General features: G+C 40.6%; 1 protein-coding gene across 11 annotated transcripts in view; it reads right to left on the minus strand.

Moving 5' to 3' along the window:
* Positions 1–1,566: 1,566 nt before the first annotated feature.
* The window catches only part of ZBTB20 (zinc finger and BTB domain containing 20), an 814,654-nt gene continuing 788,568 nt past the window's right edge, over positions 1,567–27,652 (minus strand). For all 11 annotated transcript variants that reach the window (XM_047725341.1, XM_047725317.1, XM_047725348.1 and 8 more), the window contains one exon: positions 1,567–26,293. In XM_047725341.1, coding sequence (XP_047581297.1) covers positions 25,872–26,293 — 422 coding nt within the window. In that variant the 3' untranslated portion in view covers positions 1,567–25,871. The remainder of the gene's footprint in view (positions 26,294–27,652) is intronic.

Here is a 27,652-nt window from a genome sequence, read left to right on the forward strand (position 1 = left end):
CAGGAGGCCAAAAGCAGGCTGTGCATTTGTTTATTTCAGAGTCTTCCCAAAAGGTATCTGAGGTACCTATATTTTAAAATTTTGTTTTTGAAGTGCGATAAATTTTTAAGTGGTCAAACTTATCCTAGATAGTGATGACTTTTTAAAAACAGGGTACTGTCCATTGCCTTCAGTCTCCATATTTGTGTTTACTATTAAGTTGATCTCAAGACCCACAGATGATTCATTTGCTCCAGGAGGATGGAATAGTCAAAGATTTTGTGGTAGCTGAAACAGTAGGAAAGTGGAAGGAGAGTTGTCTTTACTTTGCACACTATAGGGATGCCGTCCGCAGAAGGATGTGGGCCAAAGCAGCCAGTCCACCCTACCTTGTGAGCAGCAAAGCATCATCCAACAAATGAAATTGTTATTTTAAATCATTAAAAAAAATGATCCATCAAGATGCTGTTTGGGTTCACAAAAATCAGATACAGGCAAACCTCGCATCATGAAATGTTTGCTTTTTTAAAATTTTCTACTTCCTAGAATATCGGGAGAACTTAGGGGCTCAGTAACTGAGTTGCAAGAAGTCAATATTTAAATTCACGGAGGTCGCCTTTCAGCCCAGAGTTCTCCTTAAGACTATCCCCATCTCCCAGGCCCCAGCCCAGGCATCTGTGCTCCTCACCCAGGCAGGAATGTCCCTCCACACTCGCCTCCTCCAACCCAAAGCCTGCAAGTCTTTGGGAGTCCCCAAACTCAACTGCTTATTCCTTGGACCCTTCTCTGACATACCCTACCCATGTATCTTTCTGTTAGTTTATGAACTTCCGTAGCACTGACAGTCAGAATAGAACCACCTAGCTTTTGATCTTATAGGAATCTTTATTCCTAGTTGTTAGATTTCAAGGCTTACCAGCGTTAAAGTAGTTTTCTTCATTCCCTTCACAGACTGCACAATGATGAGTGAATATAGGTGTCTACTGAAGACTTGGTGAATTTACTTCAGTCGGGTTGACTGCCCTAGGGACAAATAAGATGTATGTTTTCTCTATCTCACCAGTAATTTCTTTGAGGATCATGAGGTTAGATAGCTTTTTGGGTAGGGCTGCATATGAGAAAAGGACTATGGGGCAGATAGGAGCCTCTTGGGGGTTCCCCAAAGTCATCAAATGGGGACATATTTTGAGCCGTGAGCTTTCCTTGGATACAAGGGTAGAAGGGTGTAGTGTCACATGATTATTTCCACAGGAGGCAAATAGATACTCATTTGCACATGGGAAGGAGAAAAAAAGAAGTGAATCAATTTAGACGGTAGTAAATGAGCCATAGGATCACATGTGAGTTTTGGGCAGGGGGAGATTTGCCTTATGTATCCTAAAGTGATTTGAATATCAGCAATTCTGGGATTCTTATGTCTTGTATCAAGAGGGCTGATGTGTTGAGAATTTCTCTGGCCTTTAAAGTATAATCCTTAATTTGGATCTCTCCACCTAGACCTTGATCACAGGGTATGAGAGAATGTGAAAGACCATCTGGAACAGAAGCCTTGCCACAATGTAAAGAAGACGCAATACAAAACCCAGAGAAGATTTTTTTTTTTAATTATTCCTTCATATTCAAACTTCACAAACAGTGTGAACTTGTACAATACCTCGGAAAGTGAAACTTACAAAAAAAGTGCTGGTAACATTTAAAAAAAAACAACAAAAACCCCAAAAAACAAACATCATTCTTAGCAACATCAATTACTCTTCCACACAAAACAGAAACCTTGTAAAATTTATTTTCGTATTTTTAAGGCGTAATACTTCCGTATAAAGTATATGCAAGAGATAAAACTTCACAGTATTCCAAAATGTCACAATAATAATAATAATATAATAGTATAATGAAGCGCTACAGTTAATTTTTCTTTTTTTGAATGTTTTTTTTTCCTGTTTAAATAACAAATACAAGTCACAGGTAAATATACGTGAGAAAAATACGAGGCTAATATTAAATGGCAGGTAAGGATACTGTCACTGTAAGAAAAACTGGCAGGATGTGTGTATTTAGTCTATATTTTAAAGCACTTGATAGAAAAGGCGTATGCAAGGTTTTTCAAAACAATTTTTTGTTTGTTTGATAACTGACAACAATTTTAAGAGTATAATGAGGAAAAAAAAAAAAGGAACAAACTCCCTCTCAAAACTATTGACCTGCTCATCCCAAACCACGCATATACTGATGGATGGATGGATGTGTGTGTTTCTGTATACATGGGTTTATAGGGGACACAGATTGATACAAGCAGTGTTCCATGCCCACCTGCAAAGATTGGAGGGGACAGTCTCTGCAGTCATTGAGCCCAAGCTCCTGTTGGGAAATTATTCTTTCAGTTTAAAGCTCGCTCTTTCCTTGCCTTTCCCTCTTTCCAAACTCTTCCCCAGTTCCCAGGTCTTCGGTCTGAAAAGATAATCTGGTTAGAAAAGTTGCCCTCCATTCAAAGTTCACTGGGAAATAGATACTGCGTGAACAGTGACACCCACACGGACATTGAAAATACCACTTGGACGAATGAATGTGTGCACGTGTGTGCATGCGTGCGTGTTTGTGTGTACAGTAGCAATTGCAAAAAAGGGACCATATTCCTTTCCATACTAAGATACAATGTGATAAGAAACATTTCTGTGCAGGGAAGAGGGCTTCTTTGAATCTTATCACAACACTGTGGCGGGGGAAATCAGGAAATGGGTTCACCTTTCAGCAGTCACCACAGTAAACTTCATTGAGAACGCACGTGCCCAGACGTCTGGACTGTGCACGTGTGTGTGTTAACAGCTAGCCATTCAGCCAACAGGTAACAGAAAGACAGCAGATAGCAAAACACGTCAATAAGGTGCTCAAAGAAAAAAGTGGCACCCACTCCTCGAATGGATGGCCACATTAAGGTGCTTCAAAAAAGTTTTTTTTTTTTTTTTTTTCAGTTTTTATTTCAAACATTAAGAGAGTACTGCTTTGCACACGGTAGTTCTGAGCTAGGCCAAGGGTTTTGAGATTTCTGACATCTTCCATTGAAAAGGGCTTTCACTGTAGTTTTATTCAGTTTGTTGTGGGTCACTTGAGTCTAAAGAATTTTTTTTAATGGCCAAAAACTGAAATCAAATCAACAGGACTAAAAGAAATAACAGATGAAATGGTATAGAACATGACTGCATTCCCATCGGATCAAGATGGTTGCGCCCATTTTTCCTCTTTTGCTAACACTGTTCCTTTTTTTTTCTTGTTACAATCCATTCCTTGTGAACATACAGAAATAACCAAAATCACTGCAAGTGGCTGTTTTTATTTTTTGTGATCTGTTGCAAGAGTCCAACCTTGTTTCCTCTGCTGCTGTTTGTGTAGCATCTGTAATGAGCTTCTGGATTTATAATGAGCATCTGATTTTGTTATGTGCACGTGTGTGTATATGCACATATACACACCTATACATGTATAATATATACACTATATATATATGGATATATATAGGAAATGTGTATACATTTATACATAATATAGTGTATATTGTTTCAACTGGAGATAAACTGAACTGGGTTCATACACTAGCACGTGTTTATCTTTCCCCTGCTCCCTCTGTACATTTTAAACAGTGTGGAGCTTTTATTTATTTTTTAAAGTGCATTTTCAATGCAGAATAACTGTAATCCACTGATTCCTTGGAAAACATTTTTGATGAGAAAAATCTGACGGTTCTCAGCCCCAAGCAAGAGAAACCTGGGTTTCGTCGTGCCGGGGGCTGACGTGGCAGTGCCAGGCTTGTGCCTGAGTGATTACTGGGCATTCTGGACTCCGGGCACCTAGCAGCAGCAGCAGCAGCACCTTTATGAGAAGGCGGAGATCAAAGAGGAAGAAGGAAGGAAAGCTCAGATGAGGAAGGATGGGTTTGCGGTGTGTTTGCAGGTCGGAATTGTTCACTTTGTATGGGTTTGTGCAGTTCCCGCTTGGCTTCGGCTAAGAGATGCCATCTAGTCCCCTCCCCGCCACCTGACACCAACCTCCCGACGCCCCCCGCGGCCGCACGCTCGAGCTTTGCTCCAGCGTCCCCACTCCCCAGGCTGACTTCAGTGTCCGTTCCCTGTGGGTATGTGAGTGCCAGCATCAAGTAGGAATAAGGCACCAGAGAAATCAAAATGTTACAAAAAGATGCAAAAACCCCGTTTCAAAGAGCCTCTCCCATTGCTCCATTAAAATATTGCATGTGATACCGTTCTTTTGTGTGTACTTAAAGTGTGTCAAATGCAGTCTCTGGAAGGAACTCGAGGCCCTTCAGCACCAGAGATCTATAGGAATGCACCTTTTATCGAAACACACCCACTCTCCCACCCCAGGCCCACCCCATGCCACACTCAAAAGCACCAAATCCGGAGAACAAGGCTGCTTGCCATTGCTCACCTCATTTGTGGTAAAAATGAGAGAATTGTATGAAAAAGAATTGTCAGGAATCACTCTAAAGTCAAATGGGTTCAGGCTGTCATGTATCTGGTTAGGTAATGCTCTAAATGTCCAAAGAGCATCACGAAGGGGTTGACATGTCTGTGTTAATATTTAGGGGGAATGTGTTAAACGAAAATTACTTCGCAAATGATGCCCAAGTCCTCCACTAACACTTCAACCTCCCCTATTTTTTTTAAGCACTATAAAAAGGAAGAGGTTTGTCTAACTATAAAAGGAAAAAAATGAAGGCACATGATTTTATTCGGTCCCACAATCCTTACGAAAAATGGTATTTTGCAAGTGTGTGTGTGTGTGTGTGTGTGTGCGCACACACATGAAATGGGAGTCTGAGGGCCATTGGGGCAGTCGTCCAAGGGAAGTTGGAAAAGGAGAAAAAGAGAGAATTTTGAGACAGAGAGAAGAAAGGAGAAAGGAGGAAATGGAGGCCTCTCTTCAGCTTTCTGTCATTGACAGTCTCAAGATTTGGCTGCTTTAGGGTCCAGAACGGAATTTGTTTGTCTTGGTCTAGAAAGTGCCCCCAGTTAAATATCTCCAGTTAATCATGTTACAGCTTTTGGTGTTTCCCTTTTCCCTTCCCTCCAGCCAAATGATTAAAAAAAAAAATCACAGTTTTTAAAAATTATTTTTTCAATGTTGAAAAAATATGGAAAGCTATTGAACAGCCTTAGGGCACTCTGCCTCTCCGTCTTCACAGTGAGCAGATGGATGGACAATCCACAGAATCAAAGATGAGGCAGACAAGATCCCTTGTGCTAGATGGTCCCTTGCCCTACCTTCCCCATTTCTTTCAACTGGATCCTTCCTCCCCCGAGCCCATCCATGGAATGTGGGCTGCTGAGAAAGGCAAAGCCATTCTGGAGAGCGATGGTAACAGAAGGGTCTTAGAAGCAGAGGGTGGAGGCGTGGGCGGGCTCATTCCTCCTCCCGCAGCCAGGCGAGCAGTGTGCCCTCCGAGCAGCCTGGCCACAGACTGGGAAAGCCTGGCTGCCCGCTGAGAGACCAAAGTCCCAGTCACATCACCTTCATGAGACCTCAGCCCTCAGGCTCACCACCTTGCCACTTCTCCTTGCGTCACAGCTGGCCCCCAGTCCTGAAGAAGGCAATGATCCAAGACGGAGAGGCAGAGCCGGCTGGCTGTGTCCTACAAGAAAGGGCTACGGACAGTGGGATTTCAAAAACAAATTGAACTTTGGTTTTCTGACTTTTTTAACCGTAAAAATTAAAGCAGGGCTTCAGTGGCATGCATCATCTGACAGCTGTTCTAGTTTTTTCTCATTTGGCAAGGCTAAGGCAGGGGGGAAGAGAAAAGGGGTTTCCCATAATTGGTCGAAGACACAGGGTGGTAAAATGCTTCCACACTTAAACTCACAGTCCAGTGTTTTTGACATTTCATAAATAGCTTTTTTTTTCTCTAAAAAAAGAATAAAACAAGAACAATCCCTTTACTTACTCATCTGAAACAAAATAAACAGCAGTGGGTACAAACTTCTTCTTGTAACAATTACAAAAAACAACAATATAATCCCAACTTTTAACACGCATCTTGAATCAGTTATTTTTTTTTTTTTTTAACCTCAAAACTGCAGCATATCCTTAAGGGCAAACTTTTCGATTAGTTTTTTTCTTTTTTTTTTTTAAATAATGTCTTCACCAAAAAAACAGTCTTGTACCAATAAAATGCATTCAAAAATAGAAAATATTACACAACAAAAATATGTATCCTTCCTTTCCAAAAAAGATTCTTCACAAAAAAATGTAGAAAAAATTCCAACAATTTTTTTCCACTCCTAAACATTAACTTTCAGTCTAGGGCACAATTAGTTATTGATTTAAATGTCTGTTTTTGCATAAAACATGGAAGATGCAAAACAATTACTGTATTAGGATTGTGTAGTTACATCCACTCCCTCCCCGACTCCAAAACAAAACCAAACCAGAAAAACCCAGCAAACGTGAAACAAATGATACAGTCACTTGGCTAGGCCAATTATCTCTGTCTTTCCTCTCACTGTGCATTTGTATGGGTTACTGGCTCTGTTGGGTTTGGAAAATGCTGAAGAAGGGGGGTGGGCTTGGAGTTTAGAGGTTCTCCAGCACTGGTTGATGTTCTGAGTCACGGACGGTCTCCCATGCTGCGGGCCTACCCGCTGAAATCCTCACGGAGAAGAGAAATACGTGAGGTACTCCATGGACAGAGGACCGAACTGCGCGCAGCTGTGGACCGTACCCATACTGCTATACGAGCCAGTTTTCCAACCATAGCACATCTCCCCCCACCCCCCCAATGGAGCCCAAGCATAGGATTAACAGGTGATAGAGCGTTCCAGAAGTGCTGGGTTTATTTCCTCCATAGTCGCCTCTCCCACATTTAACCCCTTTGGCTTTCACTGGAACCATGGGAAGGTCTCAGACCTCAAAGGAACGCCCCATGTTCTCCCCACTGAGCCCAGGCATCTTCTTTATTTTCAACATTGTAACTTCTAGGTCTTATCTTTCTTATCTGATGAAATCTCTATTTTGTGTGAGATAGATTTTGTATGTGTATTCAGTAGGAATAGGTGGTTTTCCTCATAGCTTTTTTTTTTTTTTTTTCCTGTCGCTTGTTTGGTTGCTGGTTTTTTCTTTGGGGTTTTTGTTCTGTTTTGCTTTTGAATTTTTGAATAGTGAAATGTGTCCAATTTTATTTCCAGTGCATTAAACAAATTTTAAATTAAAGAAATAAAACTTTCCCCCCATCCTTCTAAAGGAAATGACTGATAAAAGTACAATATAATAAAATCAGGCATCGCCAAAAATAGCATGATGTGCAACCTCAATTACATCAAAGAAAAACAAACAAACAAAAATCAGAGAACATAAGCATGAAGGAGCCAAGACTATATAATCCCAACTATGGTATGATTGGCAAGCACTGGTTAAAAAATAGGTAAGGCTACTCTTAGATTTCTAACTCAACATAGTTAACCACTGCTCTTCTGTCTTTTCCTTCAACTCTTAATCTTTTACTCACTAGCTCTTTATATCTTTAAAATGAGCAAATTTGTTTTTATATTTTTGGTCTACAGTAGAATTACATATTAATAATATAATAAAAAGGTATTTCATTAACGGGTTGGTACTGCATCCATGTGGGGAAAATAGAAAAAAAGTACTCAAAGAGACATAGCAAATGGACTCTATTCTTATAAAAATAACCACAAATATAATAGAAATTATAATCAGGGCAACAGACTCAACAGAAAAACAGGCGTAGAAAGCTATATTTTGGGTAAGACAAACTCTTGACAAGCTATGCCCTAGAATTGCAGCCTTTAAACCTTCTCTGTGACTTCCACCTTCCCACTGGATCACTCAAAATTCAAATGGAAATGAAAACAAAATGAAAATAAAGTGACAGGTGGTTGAGCCAGCCAAAGCTTCTGAGTTCTCCTAGCTGACTGGGTAAAGACCAGGTGGACAGCATTTGAGAAACTGGTAGGCTGCAGGGGACCTGCTGATGGTATCTGTTTTTTGATTTTGGAAGAATTCCCAGCCCACTGATCAAGAGAAAAACCAAGGAACCAAATAATTCTTCTGGTAACATAAATACATGAGATGAAATAAAATTCTGATAGAGGAAAAAGGAGGGTGAGGTGGAAAAGAAGAGAGAGAGGGTAAACAGGCAATCTGTGGGCACCACCTTCCTTGTTTTTCTTCAATACCCGGGTTTCCTTCTCTTTCTAAGCTCTCATTGGGATTGACTACAGGCTCCAATGTCCTCTGGGCAAATAGGTGTCTGCTCAGCTCTCTAGAGGAGATCTTTGCTTTTCAGCCTTCCTAAGGGCTAGGTGGTCCCAGAGGAAGCCTCCCCCTCCCACCCAATCACTGCCTCATGCCCTTGATGATGCAGAGGAGGGGTGCCAAGTTGTAATGACAGATGTCCTTTACATGAACTATTCTAACTGATGGTTAATTCACACTGTTCAGCGTGCGGAACAAAATATGAAGGAAAAGAACTGGCAAGAGTTGAGCTTGATAATCAGCAAGTATGAAGTTTGCCTCCAGGAAAAAGAAGGAGGAGGAGGAGGAGGAGAAGAACAAGAATAAGGAGAAGAAAAAGAAGAGGCATCAGTTAGAAAATACTGCTTTTGGTTTCTTTTAAGATTGAACCATCCTTGGTTTTTCTCTCATTCAGTTGCTCCAGTTTAAAGTAGAGTTCAGAATCTAGTGCAAATATCATCAAATCACATCATCCCAGGAGCAATATCCTGTCCCTTCATCCTAAGTGAATACTATCCCTTCAGACCTCCTCAGAAGACTGGGGGTAACGGTCCAGAAAAGCCTAACTGAACAAATTATTAAGAAAGGCACTATCACAATAGGTCAGCCTCAGCACTGTCCTCGCCATGGGCATGGGCGTTTTAACCACTCCAGCAACCACAGTGAAACCCAGATCATGGCTTTTTCAATACTGGAGTTTGCTTGCCAGTTGTCTGACTCTCCCCCGGGCCATTGCTGTGGGCTCTGGCCATGAAGAACAGCAATCTGCTCTGTTATCTACACTGTCCCCCATTGCACCAACGATCCCTGTTTGGTTCTATGTGATTTAGCTCACTCTCTTCCATGGAAGTTTCTTTCTCTCCATCAGTCTTCAGGTCATGACTCTATTAAGGACCAGTTTACAGTGTCAAGGTATTACTGTTTATTTTCTTCCCTAATTTTTTAAACCTCTGGCCAAACCCTAAGTCATGAAGACAGTTCAGTAGCTCCTCTTAATAACAAGACTCTTGTAAATACCACTGTGAACAGAATGAAAACCAAAGTGTCATCTCTTGACCACCAAAGCATACCCGCTGAGCCTGTCATATTATTTTTGTCTGGGAGAGAGGAGATTAGGCTCTGGTGATTAAAATCTTTGGTGACAAAACCGGAATGGGTATGCAAGTTTCATAAAAGAAGTTGTTTCCCCAAAGCCTCAAGAGAAGTATCCTAGGACAGTTAATGTGAATGTATCTTAAAAGGTCAATTATTTCTTTCTATACCTTTGGTTTGGTGCAGTCAATACCGTCTTAGTGCTTATGCAATACACATCTCTAAGTACCTGTTAAGAGCTCTGAATTTAGAGTTTCCTATTTAAAACTGAGATAATGCTGAAGGGACTGCTTATGTTAGTTCTGAAAACCCTAAGTGGTGTTTTTTTCTAACTCACAAGGCTGACAGTTCCCTTACAAATTTTTTATCTTGTAATAGTAGACTTGGATGGATGCTAAGGAGGGGGGAGGGAGAGAGAGAGAGAGAGAGAGAGAGAGATACGTATCAACATTGTAATCTTAGGAAAGAGACCTCAAATGACAGTTTTCCAAATTGATGTCCCCACATATGATAGTATTCACAGAAATTCAACATTAGCCATTTATACGTTGTAATCTTCCAAGCTGTCACCTTGGATTCTGGAAGAGCTCTACAGCATCTTCACTCTTGTCTTACTGTGCCCTACACAATTGATTGCTTTTCCTGTGGTGCATGATTCTTTCATTAATAGTCACTGAAGAGCTGTCACATGCTAATTACTTCTCAGGATTAAAAAGGCAATAAAAAGAAATCCAATAAAAAATTGAAAAAATTCAGCAACTTCAAAACTAAACTTTTAGGCACTGTTAAGGTCTTCTGCTTAATAAAGGATAGTCTATGAAGGAGCAGCTAGTAAGTAGGTTCTGATCAATTCTCCAACCCTTCCTTCAGTTTCAAAGTTGGCCTAGCTTGTTTCAAAATAAACCTTTCATCTCACTGGTTGTCTGTGTTTATTGCACTGTTCCCTTACCGCCATCTTAAAGGATTTTACCACGTGCATGGCCTTCCTCTTTGGTTAGCCTGATCTAGGTCTCACCCAGGGATGGAAAAGTATGCTCAGGCTGAAAGGATATCTCTAATACAGACAAGGCTGTTGGTTTTGTTTTTTTGTTTGTTTGTTTGTTTTTTTGAAAGCAGGACATGCCGCTGCCCCCTGCCACACCGTAGTGTGCGTCAACAAGGGGTTTTGTGGTGGAGGCCAAGGTGAAGGCTTTGACCTCACCGCGGCTGGCTCCCTCACCATTGCAACTCTTACGGAAGCTTAGCTGGAGACAACACTGCGCAAACTTTTTCTTAAACATCTTCAACTAACTGTACCAGCCCAGCTTCTTTATAATAAGACAACAGATCCTATCAGCATGGCAGTTTCTGGGCCTGATCAAGAGTTAGCAGATTCCACAGACTCTCACCAACCCTGCTCAGACCAAGCACGATGGAAATCATTCTCTGTTTTTGTGACGTTTCCTGTTTCATAACTGCCTCTTTCTTCCCCATACCTCACACACTCTCTCCCAGTACAAGTAAATACATTTCAGTAGTGCAATGCAGTGCAGTCATATTTAGTGCAAAAAAAAAAAAAAAGAAAAAGAAAAAAGAAAAAAAAAACCCAAATCAAAACACCAAAAAAAAAAAAGGAAACAACAACAACAACAACAAAAAGCCCTATTACAGACCCAAGCTCAACTCTAAACAGTTCTTACTAAAGGTTACCAGTGCCACACAAGTGGGGAATTCAGTCTTTACCTCACTCTTCTGTGAGTCATCTCTTGTTGCCTATTTGTTTCAGCTCAAAAAAGAGAAACAACTAGCATGCGCCTATGTATTCTTCTGGAAAATGTTAAATCGATAAGCAGAAAATAAAGGGAAGTAGATGAGTTGAAACCAGGGGTAGTGTTTAGAAGAGGAAAACAGCTATTTAATGCAAAGGTCAGTAGTGGTTTTTACTGAATGGTTTTCATCATGTCAAATGGCTCTGATGCTAAAGAGAATGGGTACAGCAAAAGATAAAACTCTCCCGTTTCCCAAAACACGGTTCTAAATTTAACAGTGCCGGGCTCTTATTTTAGACTAGTGCAATCAACTCTTCCTGGAGGGCCTCTGGCAGCAGCCACTTGACCTAACAGAAATAGGGACACTAGGAGCACTCACGTCTTCACACTGACCACCTTCTCCCTCCCCTCGCCCCTCCCCTACTCACTTTGTTTTCTGACAACACATAAATACAGATCTGCATACACAGAAGCAGAAATTCTCAAGGCCCCTCTCAGGATGACAGATTGAAAACTGGTACAAATAGCTCAATGAAACACTCACATAAAAAAGCACAACTATTAAATATAAAAGTGAATTATAATTACACCCAAATTAAGAATCTGCATTGTACCTCTTCTTGTATTATTCTGAAGAAAAAAACATTCATAGTAGGGTATCTTATAGAGCTTACTTCTCACCTAAGATTAGTCTGGAATTGTTTTGGGATATGGCAGAACTAAGTGACTCTGCAGACATGCTTTGTATTTGATACTCCTAAGAGTTGATCTCTTTTGGCCTGTCTGCGTCTCCATTCTCCAAACGTAAATCTGTGTGTCTGCTCAAACCCACACATGCGTACGGGAAGTCTCAGGAGAATCCATCAGTAGTTGAGAATAGATTGTAGGAACAAGGGCGTCTGGCATAGTGGGGTCAGCACAAATTACCTTAAAACATAAAGTTACCATAGGTTTTTCTCTATCCTATCAACTTCTTGCCTTTGTTTGCCATGAGGAGGATTAATAAGAAATCTGCTTTCATTTTTTTTCTGAAAACCACAATCCTTTCAACAATAGGGCAAAAAATCGATTTTCACTCTATACATGAAAGTCACCCTCAATTTCTATCTCAATAGGCCCCTTGGGGAAACTGAGGTTCAAATCAATGGGACTAAGGAAGGAATTTAACTGCTGACAGTGCTTTTGAGAATGTTCTATTACAAATCTATATACAGATGGTTCCAAATCAAAGTTTGTCCCAAGGAGAGCAGGAGCAGAGAAACTGGCCTTATTTTTCAACGAACCCCTTGGCAGTGACCATACACAAAGCGCATTAGACTAGGTTTAAATCTTGTATCGAATTTGAAACCTCACTTTATTTTCCGCTCTCTCTCTGCATGGGTCCTAGAGAGCAGATTAGGTACAGGAGCAGTCAAGGGTGCATACAATTTCTTTGAATGGATTTGATAGTAATAAGGGAAGTCTTAAATCATAAAGAAGTGAGGTTTCCTGACCAATTCTTAAGACCATAATAGTAAGGGTGGACAAGAATAGTAAAGGGTGAGTGGTGTTAGCTTTCCCTGGTAACCCTGAGAACTGGCTTTATGAATCCAGAACTGTATCAGATTTAGCCCCTCACATTGCCCTGTCTCCCCTCTTTGCTTTTCCTCTGTTCACTTAATTGAAATTGCAACTATTTTAAAGATTGAGCTAAAAAGGCAAATTATAGCACAAAAGACAGGTTCTAAAAAGGTTGTCAGGCTATCTGTAAATTGAGTTAAAAACAGTATGCTTTCAAATGAAGCACTACAGTTTCCTTTTTTTTTTTTTTTCAAAAAAAGTTTCTAATTTGGTTTATCCTTATTTTGTGGTGGTGGTGGGGTACGGATGGGTGGAGGACTGGCGATGTGGCACCAGTCTCCTGTGACTGTCACCGCCAGCACCAGTAGAGGAGATGAGAAGCAATGGAGAAGCGGATGTTTCTCTGTTTAAGACCTCATGACATGCATTTTTGAAATGAGTAGAACAGAAATCTGAATACTTATAAAAATCTATAGATTGATTGACTTTGCATTTAAGTTAGCATCTTTTCTTTGTCTTTTCTGGGTATTCTGCATTAGATACTAGGAAGAAACATCCAAAGCAGATTTTCATTAAATTAATTTATTCCTAGCCTTATTCCAAAAATTGGAGGAGGCAGTAAAGATTTGTAGTGTAAAATATATGACCTTCATCTGCAATCAATTCCCACTCTTTGGCCTCAGACTTGTTAGTTTGGGTAAATGGGGTTTCTCTCAAGAAATAATTTTTATTTTAACGATTCTACCCTCAAAGTGCAGAGAGAATCTCTCTCCTCAAAGCTCTCTCATGCTATCTGTAAAGGAAGATAAGATTTTCAAGGAGAAAAGACTCTTTAATGGCATGAAGGAAGGCTCTCATTCTAAAAGGAAAAGAGTATATGGTAAGGGCAGGCATTACTTAACTGATACCTACGGCCAGGGACAGTATCAAATTAAAGAATCAAAATCTTTCACTATCCCGAGAAGAAAGAGATAAAGGGAAACAAACAAACTGACAACAAACTTTACTAAAATACACATTCCTCCAGTTTCAGGTTTCTAAAAATAATAATTATGCTTAAGTCAAGGTTTACAGATAGCAAACAACTGTTTTAATGTGTAAAAGTATTATCCCTTTGCTTTACTATATTAGTTTCACTTTCTTTGAAGGAATTGTATCTGTGCACACTTCTCCTAAAGTCCAGTGCAGAAAATAAACTGGTTTGCCACCAGCTTCAGTCTCAGAACATTTCCTAAGCTAGATTTGCGAATCCTAAAACTACATATCTGAAGAATGAGATGCAGACTTTCTGAAATGCATGGTGGTCATGGTGGGGTGAGGAAGCAAGCTTTTTATGGGGGAGAAGAAGAGCGAAAGCTCTTTCTATCCTCCCTATTATGTACTATAATATTTCTGACCATCATTTTGCTGCATTAGTTACTGGTAGGGCTCTTGGTGTGCCTGACAGGTGTCAGTTGAGGAAAGCAGGAGGCTCATAAGCAATAAGAAATTCACATCCTGGAGTCTCGAGATACTAGCAGGATTGACACATTAATCTAGACAGATGCAGAGGTTGTGGTGAGAAATCCTGGTCTCAGGGTTAGAGCTCTTCTTGGGGAACCAGAAGGAACAATGTCAAGAAAGGCATCCTGGAGAAATCCTTGCGATTAACGGGACCAAATGGGACCTGTCAAACCTGGATCCTCCTCTACTCCACGTTACACTTTACACAATAGTCATGAGGATTTGAAAGAGAGTTGTCTACTGCTTCAGAAGCCAAAGCCTGAGGAGAAGAGTACTTTAGATGAGGGGTACTTTTACAAACGAGATAGAGGGAGAGCAGACAAAGGAAGAGAAGAGGATGGGATTGACGGGGAAAACATGCCAAGTGAAGACCACCACCCTAGCCAACATAAATACTGGCTTTAAGAAACATTAGTTTCCTACTAGATGTATAACTCGGGAAGGTTTTGAACTATCTCTTTACCTCATTGCTTTCTGTGGTGTGAGTTCATGTTCTAAAAACTGGTTTAATTAAGGTGGGAGATGGGTCAAGCCTCCTAGTCACATTAAGAATACATTTCTGGTACCAAATTTTGATTCTGTTTGTCAGTGGGTAAAGCAAGAAATAAAAGAGCACATGTCTGTGCACTCAGAACCAGGTGCTACTCAAAATGCCACAGATTTTGTCTTCATAAGAGCCAAGAGGCAGTGTTGGGGCCTGGCAAGAGTCATGGGCTGGAAGTGAGGAAAGAAGGTATGACATTATGAACATCCTATAAAGGGACAGATCCAGAATGGTATCAGTCTTTTGGGTAACATTTTGGCAATATTATATTTATATATATATATATAGTTTCCATTAAAAAACAAACAACTGTTTGCAAAAAAGACCCTTTATGGACCTTTTCATCCCTCAGTAAATTACTCTTAAAAGTTCTAAATCAATCAACAATTATTTGTTTTTCAGAAAGACAATAAATGAAAAAATTCTTCATAGTTGTTTCCTCCTACTTTAGTGGAAGTGGCTTTACCTATTTTAAAAGAGTTCACTAAGGCTCCAGCAATTATCAAAATTATCTTAAAATTTACTTCTTGTTAAGATTTCTGTAAATCTAGTATGGGACAAATATGTCATTTGGCTAAATATCAGCAGGATTTGAAAGAGTCAACATTGATGAATTTTTTTTTTCCTTCTCAGAAATGGTCTACTCATATCAGGAATTCGAACACTGTACAAAACAAAAACAAAAACAAAAACAAAAAAACAGTAATTTTTTTTTTCTTTACCTTTGGCCAAATGTGAAGATGAAAGGAATTAATGACCTCACCAGTACAGCTGACATTTAAAACTGTGACTCAGGTCCTCCCACTCTCAAAAGAATACTGATAAGTTTTAGAATCTGAAGGTACAGTGAAGACATGCTTCTTCACTCCACCTACGAGTCTCAGGTTGGTGAGCTGACGCCCGTCAGTGCTCTTGAACCGCACAAAACTTAAGAGAAGGACTTTCAGGACTGGGTGGGGAAGGGAGGCAGTGAGCACTCAGGGGTCATCATTATTCGAATTCCTTAGGTGGTGGTGAGAAGAAAAAGTAATTTAAAGCAGTCCTAAAGAGAAACAAGAAATAAAGGAACACGGTTAGGAAAAGGAAAGAGGAAAATAATGAGACTGATATGATTTGGGTATTATGTGATCACTGGAAAAGCGAAAGCCTCACTGACTTCACTGACTCCCAGTTCACAATTGTGTCTGTCCTGGAGAAATATATTCAGTAGAACACTAGGGAGAAACGGATTCATAATTTCGCTACTAGACTCAATGTTAGCCCCTTCAAGGAGGCTGGCATAGGTCCACCAGGCTTCACGAGTGGGAGGGCACCGCCGCAAGCCTGAATAAGGGAAGGTCGGGAAAGACTTGAGGGCCGGAGTTGGGGGAGCGCAGCAGAATGGGATGGGATTTGGAAATAAAAATCTGCTGGAAGAGAAGAAAGGAAAGAATTGGTGTCATTCATACTGACAGGCCTTAATATCGGTCCAGTGTGGGAAGGAATTTCACACTGAGTATCATAAACAACTGTTGTCATTTTGTCCTGAGTGGAGAACTGAGAGAATGAATCTGGCGTTGGGTCTCCAGGATGGATGTAAAGTGTATTCAACTAGGGAGTTTTCCAGGCTGAGTAGCTAAGGAAAGCTGGAGAAGCTCTTTATCTGAAAATACTACTTGAAAATATCAGGATGCCTGATTTCCGAAGTTTCCATGACGGCCTGGCTAAAGAAGAAAGGCACCCAATCCCCACTTTCACAGACAAATGGAGATACGGAGGGCCAGAGACCCGAGAGCCACCATTTTATGGATTCTGCAGGCTAAAAAATGAGCTATTTCTCAGTTCTATTTCTATCAGCCTCTGTCATGAAAAAGTTCCTCAAATTCCGGTTTTATTTAAGAAAGAAAATCTCCTAGGAAAATGAACGTTATATTGCCAAGCTGCCTCCAGGGGAGCATGGAAGACTAGTTAAAATAATCATAGAGCACACTGAAAACAGAAAGTAGTCCATAAAGAAGCAGTATGAAAATCAATGTTGAAAATCCTGTTGGGACAGCTAGGCATTTCATTCCCTTAGCTTCTCGGACGAGCAGCCCTTTGACAGCCTGTAACTGTTGGTCAGATCATACGTAGGTTAAGCAGCCCCTAGGTCGTATTTTCCAAAGCAAATATAGACAGTGACAGTCCTAAAAGGGAAAATCACAGATACATTCATATGCACTTCTTTTTGCTCTTCAGATATCGAGAAGGTCGGCTAAACAAGATCACTTGGAATATGAACCTCTTTGTATCGGCCACACCGGGAAAAAAAAAAAAAAAAGTTTTCTTAACAAACGTCTTTACTTTCCTACATTTGCTAAGTCTGAACTTAAAAAAATTCTAAAATCCTGTAAAGACAATACTGAAGCTGATAATATAAGAAGCAAACTAGAGCAGTAATGATTATTATTCAATGCACCAGATTGACTGCAGCGGGTTGGTGATGGGTGATAAATGCAAAGAAAGAATATTTCAATCTACTCATGATCATAGGCAGATTCAAAAGTTAAAATGAATATAATGTAATATATATTTCAATATAGAGTTGTTATATATAATGTGTATGTTCTAGCTTTCAGAAATACTGCAATGTAGTGTACTGTACTTAAGTAAGCATACCTAAATGTAACTCATGTTCTTCCACAAAGTTACTAGTACTGTTAATTAAAAAAAACAAAAACAAAAACAAAAACAAACAAACAAACAAAAAACTCATTTTTTTTTCCAGTAAAAAGAAATACCTATGGTTACAGTCACAGACTTCTTCTGGATATAGAAAGACAATATACGGTTTTTAAAAATAATTAACAATGAAAAGATTCTAACTATATGTAGCCTTGCTTAAGGGGGCAGGGGGAAGTCACCAAAATAGAAGAGGAAAGAAAATGTCCTCTGAACTCTGTAAATTAGCAGAAATAATCTTCTACAGGTCACAAGAAATAATAAACCACCTAGTAAAAGAAGGGCATGGGAATGAGCAACCTGAATTCCACTGTTTCTAGGCCATTCTCTAAGGTCAGCTGCGAGAGCCAGGTCCATTTGTTCCGAATAGTGTGCAAAAGTGGCATTCTACTTTAACGTGTGAGATGGGCCAGAGCCATCAATTCCTAGAGATTACCAAAAATGATTCCCCCGAGAGTCTATTGGCTTGCTAGACCTGGTAAACAACCCACTCCTGGAAAGACTTGGGCAAAGGCCACGTTGGTTTCAGGAGACACAGTTCGGAATTATGATGGTGTCCTGCAGATCCAGGCAGGGTCAGGAAGCTTTAGTTTGGGAGTGAAACAGACAGCTGAGCAGGTGTTTGTGGGCCCACACTGGGCTGCATAGAGGAGAGCAATGGGGGCCTTCCGGCCATGGACTGGCACAGATCAAAGTTGCCTCCCTGGCTTTGGTGCTCCCTCTCCCCAGAAGACCCAGAGAGGTGCCCCAGACTGCTGCTTTCTCTGTCTGCTCTCCACTTCTTCTGTTCTACCTTCTTCTGGAGGAAAACAGCCTGTCACTGTAGGATTGCTGTGGCTCCAACAAGCTGCCTTTGTTTCTCCCAACTCTGAAACGCTACGAAAAGCAACAGAGTGGGCAGGTGACTGCTTCCTGGGAAGGGAGCCACAAGTCTTGAGCACAACAGTAGGAAGAGGCAACTCCGTCTATGCAGGGACGCATGCCTGTGTGTGCTTCCTTTGAGAGGTGCACACACTTCCGGACTACAAGTCCACACGCAAACACACACATACACACACATGCCAGTCAATCCAGAGGAAGTGCAGAGTTCGTCACGTGCACTCTCCTGCACACAGCATATTCAAGTTTCTCATGAAGCACGTACACAGAAATTACTGATGGTTGAGCTCCTTCAGAATGCCCTAGAACTTCCTCACAGCAGACGGCACTGATGCACCCAACTAAGGCAACAGAGCAGAAGCAGATAGGACATACGTGAGACCTTGGACTAGCTAGAAAGAAGTTCCAGAAGCTATCTTGTCACTGGGGAATATGAACGTGGAACAGCTCTGTACTGAGAGCGCCTCACACTGCGTGTGTACATGCAGAATGTGTACTCGTTTATGGACATTTTGGACAGCAGCTGTGACTTATTAGCTGGGTTAAGTCCTCTTTATTACTGGAATCTACATATAAATTACAATGATTTTGCTGGGCAATAACAACCTTCTGTTGTAACAATAGTAGGAACAGATGTCTCAGATGGGGTTAATTTTTTTTTTTTTTCTATTTTAGGTGTATCAGAATCTCATGGAGGCATCTGAACCAAAGGAAGCCCTGAATTTGAAAGAGGGCTAGTAGGGACTTTTTATACCCTAATTAGGGATCTCAAAAGTCAGGACTCCCATAAATGTGGCTAGATTTCCTCTATGATCTGCAGATTGTGCTCCTTCCTTGAAGATTTGAAAGTTGTCAGTTTGCATTTAAACAAAGAACCACCAGATAAAGTAGACACTCAGGAAAACTGTGGAAAAGTGAGTTTAGAAATATAGAGTGTATAGGGAAAGAAAGCTTTTTGTAGAGACTGTTCTCCCTATGAAGGAAATGATGAAAACTGACATCCCAGGCACCTGTGATCATGTCTTATGGGATTTACCCTTTGACTAATATGATGCCTATTTTACACGCAGCCCAGACCTCTGTCACTGAAGTAGGCTATGAAAAAGGGGCAACCACTTCCTGAGAACTGTCCGTTCCAGACAAGTGCAATGCGTCTCTGCAAAGCCACTGTTTCCATCATCTTCACTCATGAAGAGGGCTCGTTTTGAGGACGATGCAACCATTAAAAACAAGAAATGTCTGTGTTTTCACATTCTTCCAACCTCTCTGTTCTCTGCTCTCTTCCCTGGGCTTTCTGACTTAAGGCAATAATTCTTCACTCTAAGTAGCTTCTGGTGAAAATCTCTCAACTGAGGTCACTTCAGATGAGATTTTAGTCTGAAGGGATTCAGTTTATGGAGCCACAGGCTGGGTCTGAGGAACCACTGGAATCCAGGGGTTGCAGTAGGTTGTTTCAACCCGGGGCATATTTTTACCGCTTTTTCAGTGAACTTTATAGTTCTGAAAAAGAACCCATGCTATACAGCCCTTATCCCCTACTTCTTCATCCTAAAAAGAACTGAAAACAAACCCTGGTGTTCCAAACCGTTTTCTGGGAGCTGTCACTGTACACTGCTAACCATTGTGGATTCAGTGTTCCAGGGGGAAAAATGTATTCGGAGACTTAGAAAAATCTTTGGGGAGTTTTGGTTAGGCTAATCACCTTAGTCCCTAGTGCTAGAAATGATACTTTGGGTTAGTCACTTCCACGTTTTGTGTTTATATGAACACTGAGTCACCACAGCTTTTCCTCTCGTGGAGGTACAAGCGGTCTTAGAAATGGCAACCCCATACACAGAGCCCTTGGTGATATTGATGAGAATATTCTTACTCGAGAGCAAGAGCTCTTCTGTGTCCCTTTTCTGTCACCATATGCTGCCTGGGCACCAGGGTAGAGATAGCTTTTGAATGTTGGCCCCATGCAATCTATTTTCTGGGCACCTAAGAGAACAGTCCTTTAATTCATGTCAACACGAAGAGAAAGGGGCTGCTGACATCCCAATGGGGAAGTTATGTGGAGCCTCAGAAAGCCTCGGGGTGGCTGGGTGAGCGCAAGCACTTTCTTCAAGCCACTGCAGATGGAGAGGCGTTGGGTTGCCTTGTCTTTTCTAGGGAATTAGGGAGTCTATTGAAATTCTAGTGCGCCCTTCCTTTTGTTTGTTACCAGGTCACATGGTTCTGTCTTTAGTGTCCTATTTTTATTTTATTTTTTTTTTAAATTTCTTTTTCTGGGGGATAAAATTGGCCATTTAAAGAAAGTTCTTTTCTAGTGAGTAAAGAGGTTTCTCAGAGCCAGAAATCACTCAAAAGAAAGTCTGTCGACCCCACTACCCATGGAAAGCCCAGAGATTTCTCTAAATACTTCTTGCCAAACTTCCTAGTGTTGCGATTGGATGTTTTTTGGTTTCGCATTATTGGGTGCTGAATACACTTCACAGTCCTTTTGTTCTCTTCCCCACGGCTTCCATTACCCTGGACTTCAACTCATTACTAAATTAAAGAATTCTTTCAGGAGATTTCTTTTAAGAGTCAGGTCGCAGCAAAAGGGCACCCTCCCTTCTCCCAAAGCCCAAGGGCATCTCAGGTTGTGTATGCTCTTACGTTGTACCTTCCGTTTTGTTTCTTTTTGCATAGCAGAAGCAGACCTGATTTGGTTATCTGATACCTTCTCCACAGAATCACATACCCTCTTCTCCCAGCCTCAGCTAATTAAGTAACATCTTCCATAACAACAGAGGAAGGCTCCTGAATGGGCATGATGAGTATGAATCCTGGCCAGATCTAGCTCACTGCTCCCTTTCCTAAAGGCAACAGGTGTTGGGAGCATTACGGAGGAAGCACATCTAGGAAGCAACATGAACCTTTATTATGTTCTGTTGGGGACCTGAGGGATTTTAAAAGGAGCACGCCTCATTTGAGGGAACTGCTGAGGGAAAACAGATTTGGGGTATGTAAGAGCTGGGCACACACTGTTGGTATGCTTGTATGATGAAGGTACATGTAGGTCAAGGCATTAGGACTTACTTGAAACACATAGCCAAAGGAAATCTTTTTTCTTCTCCTATCAGACTGTACAAATTCTAACTGTTCATGGGTTCCAAAGAGTTTTCTTGGTCCTTAAAGAATATTGGGGTGATACAAAATAAAACCCATGACTTTTCAACAAAGCAAATCCAAGTCTTTTCTTCCAAGCCTGGGAGCTACTGTGACCTCCAAGATGCCTATGAAGAAGGAATGCACTAGAGCTGGAACACAAGAAGGAAGTTATCTGTCACATCTACTCATGGCACAGACAGTTTCAGAGAGTTAGGAGTTTGGGCAGGAAAAAGTCTATAAACTATTATTAGGAGCTAAAGTTTACAACTCAATTAAAATATATAGTAAAAACCGTTTTGATATTGAGAATTCCATTTCAAACTATTTTTTCCTGGCTTCTTAACATTTTCCCACATGTAGATTTGTATCAGATCCATCCGTTCCAATTCTTTCCTTTTTGGGGGCCATATTTTGCCACTTGGGGTTTTTTTTTTTGGTACAAATACTGGCATTTATTGTAGTAATAGGGGGAAAGTTGCCTACCACGCTAAGACGCTACCAATGTTTTCAGAACTGGGAAATTTTATTTTTCATAAACTGTATCTAAATGAGTTGACATAAATATTCCCCTTTGACTTTTTTTCCTTTCTCTTGTTCAGCTAACCTACTTTTAAATCATAAATTACAAAAAAAAAAAAAAAAAAAAAAAGGTTCTTTTCCAAACCAGTTTTTTTTCCCTGTATTCATCTTAAGAGGTCTTAAATCTGGAACATTTGCTTCCATTTTATCTATTTTTTCCCCTGACTACTGAAAAAAAAATTTTTTTTAGCACTCTCATAGCATCCTAGCATGAAGTTCTAAATGTAAGATTGTTGGATTTGAAACTAAAAAATAAAAGGATTCATGTTCATCCTCTATTCTTGAAGCAAAATATGTTTCCCCATTTCCTAAAATGTTGGTAATTATTGAATTTAAAAGTAAGGATTGGCAATCTAAAAGCATCTCTATCCTTCTGAAACAGGTCTAGTCTGGTTTATATCAGTTGGGAAAGTCACCCTTTCAGGAGGTCAGAAATACAGTAATGACCCCACAGCAAGTTCACTGCTCCCCAGATTAGACCTTTCACTGCAGTCTAACTGCTCCCTCTCTCCAGAGAACAAGTCTATCAACTATTTTAGACTATGAATGTTTGAGAGGAATAGACATACGGTAAGACAAAGTCTACTGCTATGCAAACCTGGAGAATCCATGTGGTTATAAAGATTGCATCACCTTACCAAGAATTCTCTGGGAGTTCTCCAACATTTTTAAAAAAGAGATATTTCATTTGAAGGGAGAGGATGAATATTAGTGTTTCAAACCCAACTGGAATTTTTTTCCTCTATATGTTCTATAACAAAATGTGGATTTGATTTGAACCCAATTGCTTCACTTTTCACATGGCAAATCAACATTAAGGCAAATAGATCTCCCTCTGATTTGAGAAGCAGATACCAAAATTCGGCCCAAAATGGCACCCAAGATCAGCTTTTCTAGAGGTACTGTGAATTCTGCCTTACTTTGTGAAGGCTGGGATAAGGACACGATCTTAAGTCAGCTACCGTCAAAAATTTGAAAATATTTTAAAGTGGCTTTTGGCCTTCTTCATTTGTAATATATGCTGAGGGATTTTATGCCATTTTCCCTCTATATTAAACAACTTTTTTCCTTAATGTCAGTTTTTTCTTTTTTATATCATGGGTTGAATGACTTGTCTTTCAAGATACCAAAACAGTCCCAGGACATGGTTAATTAACTAATGCTCCCTCTGTTGGTAGTAAGTGGAAATAGTAAAGTCCTAACAACACTGCTATTTTAAAAAGCAGAATTAGCAAGAGAAAAATGGACTTTTCTTAATTTTGAAGCTGGTTCCCACTAACTTTTAAAACAAGTCAATTTTGGACACATAGTTCTTGATAGGACTCCTCTTAGAAATCACAATGAGCGATACCCAATCATCAGTTAACCATCCAAGTCTACATTAAACTGCTGGCAAAATATTTACTGAATTAAGGATCAGAGGACCAGATAAAACCCACAGGCATGCTAGTTGCACTAACCCTACCAAACATCACCAAGAACTTGTGGAAAAGATCCAAGTTAACCAATATCTAAAATATATGAGTAAAACCAATTTAGTTACTATCGAGTTGCTTCCCTTGGAAGATTTCTCCTCATTTGTTGCACAGTTTTTGCAAATAAGTTGCTGACAGAAAAATTAAAATGCACAGTAATTTTGAAATTAAAATTCTGTCTTTGCTTCTTTTTTAAAATTACAGTTTGGTGTTTCTGCTTTGTTTAAAGGTTTCCTTTTCCCCCTTAAGAGTATTAATCCATGCCCAGCAATAAAATCACCTTTGGAGTTTTTGTGAGGTTTAAGAATTCTCATATTTGAGTTGCAGTCCCTTCTGGACACTGTCTAGAATGGAAAAATCCCTGTTACAATACTTTGACTAGGACCGAGGAGAGAAATCCCAACTAGGAAGAGAGAGTGGCATCTAGGATGATGCAATGAACTGGTGGCCTTCTGAATGATGGATGTTGGTATCCGAGAAATTTTTGTTAATTTCCTTAAAACCTTTCCAGAAAGCAAGGGTTAATATATCCTCTAAAGGAGGATCATCCTACTTAGCCCTCTCAACCAAGGTGGCAGTAGTCAGAAGGTGGTATTTGAAAGGAAGAAAGTAATTTTGGCATCAAGGTTTCCTGATCTATACCAGGCTTCTGCTCTCTGCAGCTGTGAGGAGGCATGAGCTCCTCCTCCTGGCTGCCCACGAAAGGAAAACCCACTTGTCAGGACCTCTAGACTACTAGTGTTTCATTCAAGAAAAGAAGTCAAGTCAAGAGAAAGTCTGGAATCATAAGACCTCAATGAACTTTTAGAGAAGCAAGAAATCTGTTTCTGAAAGATAAAGTCCTCCCATGAAAAAGAACAGAATTCTAGATGGATCAGGTGAAAAAAAAAAAAAAAAGTCAGTGGAGCAACTTAAGCTTGCTAAAAGTCAAAGAACTACATATCAAAATACAAAGCAGCAGTTCAAATTACAGCAGGGATGGGCTGGCCACAGGGGCCCTCATCAACCCAGGCAATACTTAAAATAATAAAAATTAAGAAAAAATTAAAAAAAATATGAAGAAAATATCCTTCCTCTCTTTCAAATATAACTTTAATTGCCTTTGATTCTTTCTATCTGGAAGCAGTATCGCTAACCTTAACAGTCTTGACTTACCAAAAAATATATATATGTGTGTGAAATAAAATAAAATAAAAGAGAAGGGATTGGTGGCAGTGTATGCAAAACCAAAATGAAAAAGAAAATTACTTTTAACAATCTCACTTTTTTTTTTTTTACACAAATACTGTTGTAAATATATTAAAAAAATCAGCATTCTATCTGGTAAACGTCACTTTTGCCCCTCTATAAAATTTGAATTAAAAAAGCCTCAAGAACTTTTTATTATCCCCCCACCCTCCATTTCTCTTTCTTTTTCTCTTCCACAAGAATATATCCTGACACTTTTTTTTTTGTTTTTGTTTTTTGCAAAGATTGTGGGAAATAATCCTTCTCTTGTACCTAGAAACATAGGTGCAAACCTCTGATATCTTTGTTTTATCTGCATTCCTGCCTTTCATGAAAGTCCCTCTTGATTGTGCTGAGGCTGTTGCTCAGCGAAGACACTGAATAAATACGATAGCCACTGTTGCTTGATGCTTGTCCAAGTCTTCCTGGCTTCTGCCGAAAGGGGGGACACGGAGGAGGTGGGCCGGGGTGCGTGGACGCGGGCAGAATCTGGGGGAGAAGCCTGCCACTTGCCTTCCCCACACCACCGGACCCACTGCCCTTCCCAACCCCGCCCCCCAGCCCTTTTATGAAATCAGACAATGTGGTAGGTGGAAAACAGCAGGGCCTTTCCTCTGGGTTTTCAACCAGAAGGGATATTCCACAGTTTTAACTGGTTACTGTGAAGTCCAAGCGGCCAGAATTGCGAAAATGTCCACTGAAACACTGCAAGCGGTGTACTTAAAGACAGTAGGCCTTTTAGATTTTGTTATATATTTTTGTAGTGCTCTTCACAAGTGAAAAAAAATTTTTTTTACTTTTTTTTTAAAGATTTTTTTGTTTTTTTGTTTTTGTTTTTTTGTTTTCTGTTTTTTGTTTTGTTTTTTTTTTTGTTTTTTTTTTTTTTGTAAAGAAGGGTTGTATTTAGAGGCCAGTAGCGAGAGATCCAACCAGTGGACCTCCTGAAGCACTACCAGGCCTTAAGGCCACCATCCGAGGGAGGCTGGGAAAACTCATTCACCCGAGCCTCCGGAAATGTAATGTACCAGCAGGCAAAAACAGTTCTTCATGTAGTACAAAATGAAACGAAACAAAAACAAAAACAGAAAGTAAAAACGAAACCAAAACATTTCTTAAATTCTAGTGCCATAGCTTTTTTTTGTTTGTTTCTTTTCTGTCGTTTTGTTCGTAAGAAAGAGAGAAAGGTACTACTTATCCGTCAGACACGTGCATCCTCATGTGGTCGTTGAACTGCTCGATTTGGTCAAACTTGGCGGGACAGACGGAGCAGACGTACGTGGTCCCCTCCGTGCAGGCCACCACCCCCGGGGGGCCAGCGCGGGCGCCAGGCGGTGTCCCCGCGGGAGGGGTCCCGTTGCTGGCACTGTGCAGGGCCACGTGCCGCTCCAGCAGGGTCTTGTGGGAGAACTTCTTTTTGCAGATGTAGCACTCGTAGGACTTCTCCCCGCGATGGAGGCGCATGTGCACGTTGAGAGAGCTCTTCTGGGTGAAGCGCTTGTTGCAGATGCTACACTGGTACGCCCTCACTCCCGTGTGTGTCACCATGTGCTTGATAAGGTAATCTTTTAAGGAGAAGGAGCGCCAACAGATGCTGCATTGGTGGGGCTTCTCACCTGTCGGTGGGGGAAGAGACAGCAAGTGGAACAGAGTGGGACATAGCCAGGGAGGGAGAATGAGAGACAGGGAAACAAGGCGGGAAAACAAAACAAAACAAAACAAAAAAAACATGCACACACACACGCACACAAACAGGAAAATTAAAAAAAAAAAAAAATCTTGTTGGTTCACCCTCGACTGGAAAGATTCAGTCCTTCCTGGCCTCTCGTGTTCTGAGAAACCTTGCTTTTGGGTGATGCCCGAACAAGCTAATCTTCCACCTCCTCATGCCAGAAAATGGCTCTCTTGGAAAGCTACAAGACACCCCCCACCACAGGTTTTCAAAGGTCATTCTGTGGAGAAAAGGGAGGGCTACATTTAGGGGGTCCCTTTCCGTGTTGTCACTCATGTGTGGATTTAACCGTGTGTTTCCCATTAATTTTATCAAACCCATGTAAGAAGTCAGAGAGAAGAAGGATCTTCGAAGCATTCGGGTTCTTTAGAATCTTTAGAAACTAAGGATTGTGGTTACATAGCCTGGCTCTTTGGGGATGGTTTCTATTTCCAGGATTCTATCTAGTAAAGGCACTTTGCCGTGATACGTCTGGAAAATACTGGCCAACTTAGGAGCAAGTTGCTCTGAAGAGCTACGCTTTCAATTTTATTTATTTTTGACAGAAATCTTCCTGAAATGTAACGTTAGAGATAATTGGCTATTCTGTCTTTAGTGCCCTGAGCTGCGGACTAGCCTTGTCTGGTGTGGAGGTTGACTAGGTGGTGGACAACACAATGATCTCAGAGTCAAATGGTCCTGTTCAAATCTGGGCTCCGACCCTCGACATGGAACTCTGACAGATCTCCAGATGCCTCTGAGGTATACGGTCCTTCTTACCTCACTGTGCTGGTGTTGACATAAATCCATATGAAATCACTTTGCAGACCACCAAGGATGGTGTGGGAATACTTGCATGGTATTCTTATTATAAAACTATCCTCTCCCCACCCCCCAACCCCAATTAAATGGTTCCATACGCATTTTTGAACTCTTGGGTCAATATAAAAAATAGTTTTCTCTTTCTTTGTTCTCAGTCTGTTGGCTGAAACTCTTCTTTCTCCTCAGTTTACTGCTTTGGTTTGCTGTTGGCTTAGAAACCAAACATTCAAGCTCGTGAAAGAGACTAAGGTAAATAAAAATATTGTTACCAACTGGCCACATGAAGTATTCCTCTATAAGTAATGCCCATGGGCTTGTGACAACCCTTCGGATAAACAGAGCCTTGTTTTTGTTGGTGTTGTTAGTTCTCAGCTTTGCCCTTGACAGGTAAGATGAAATGCATTAGGGTGTTTCCATCTGTCCCACCTCATTACTGATTGCC

This window comes from Lutra lutra, chromosome 1, assembly GCF_902655055.1.
Source record: "Lutra lutra chromosome 1, mLutLut1.2, whole genome shotgun sequence".
Lineage (NCBI taxonomy): Eukaryota > Metazoa > Chordata > Mammalia > Carnivora > Mustelidae > Lutra > Lutra lutra.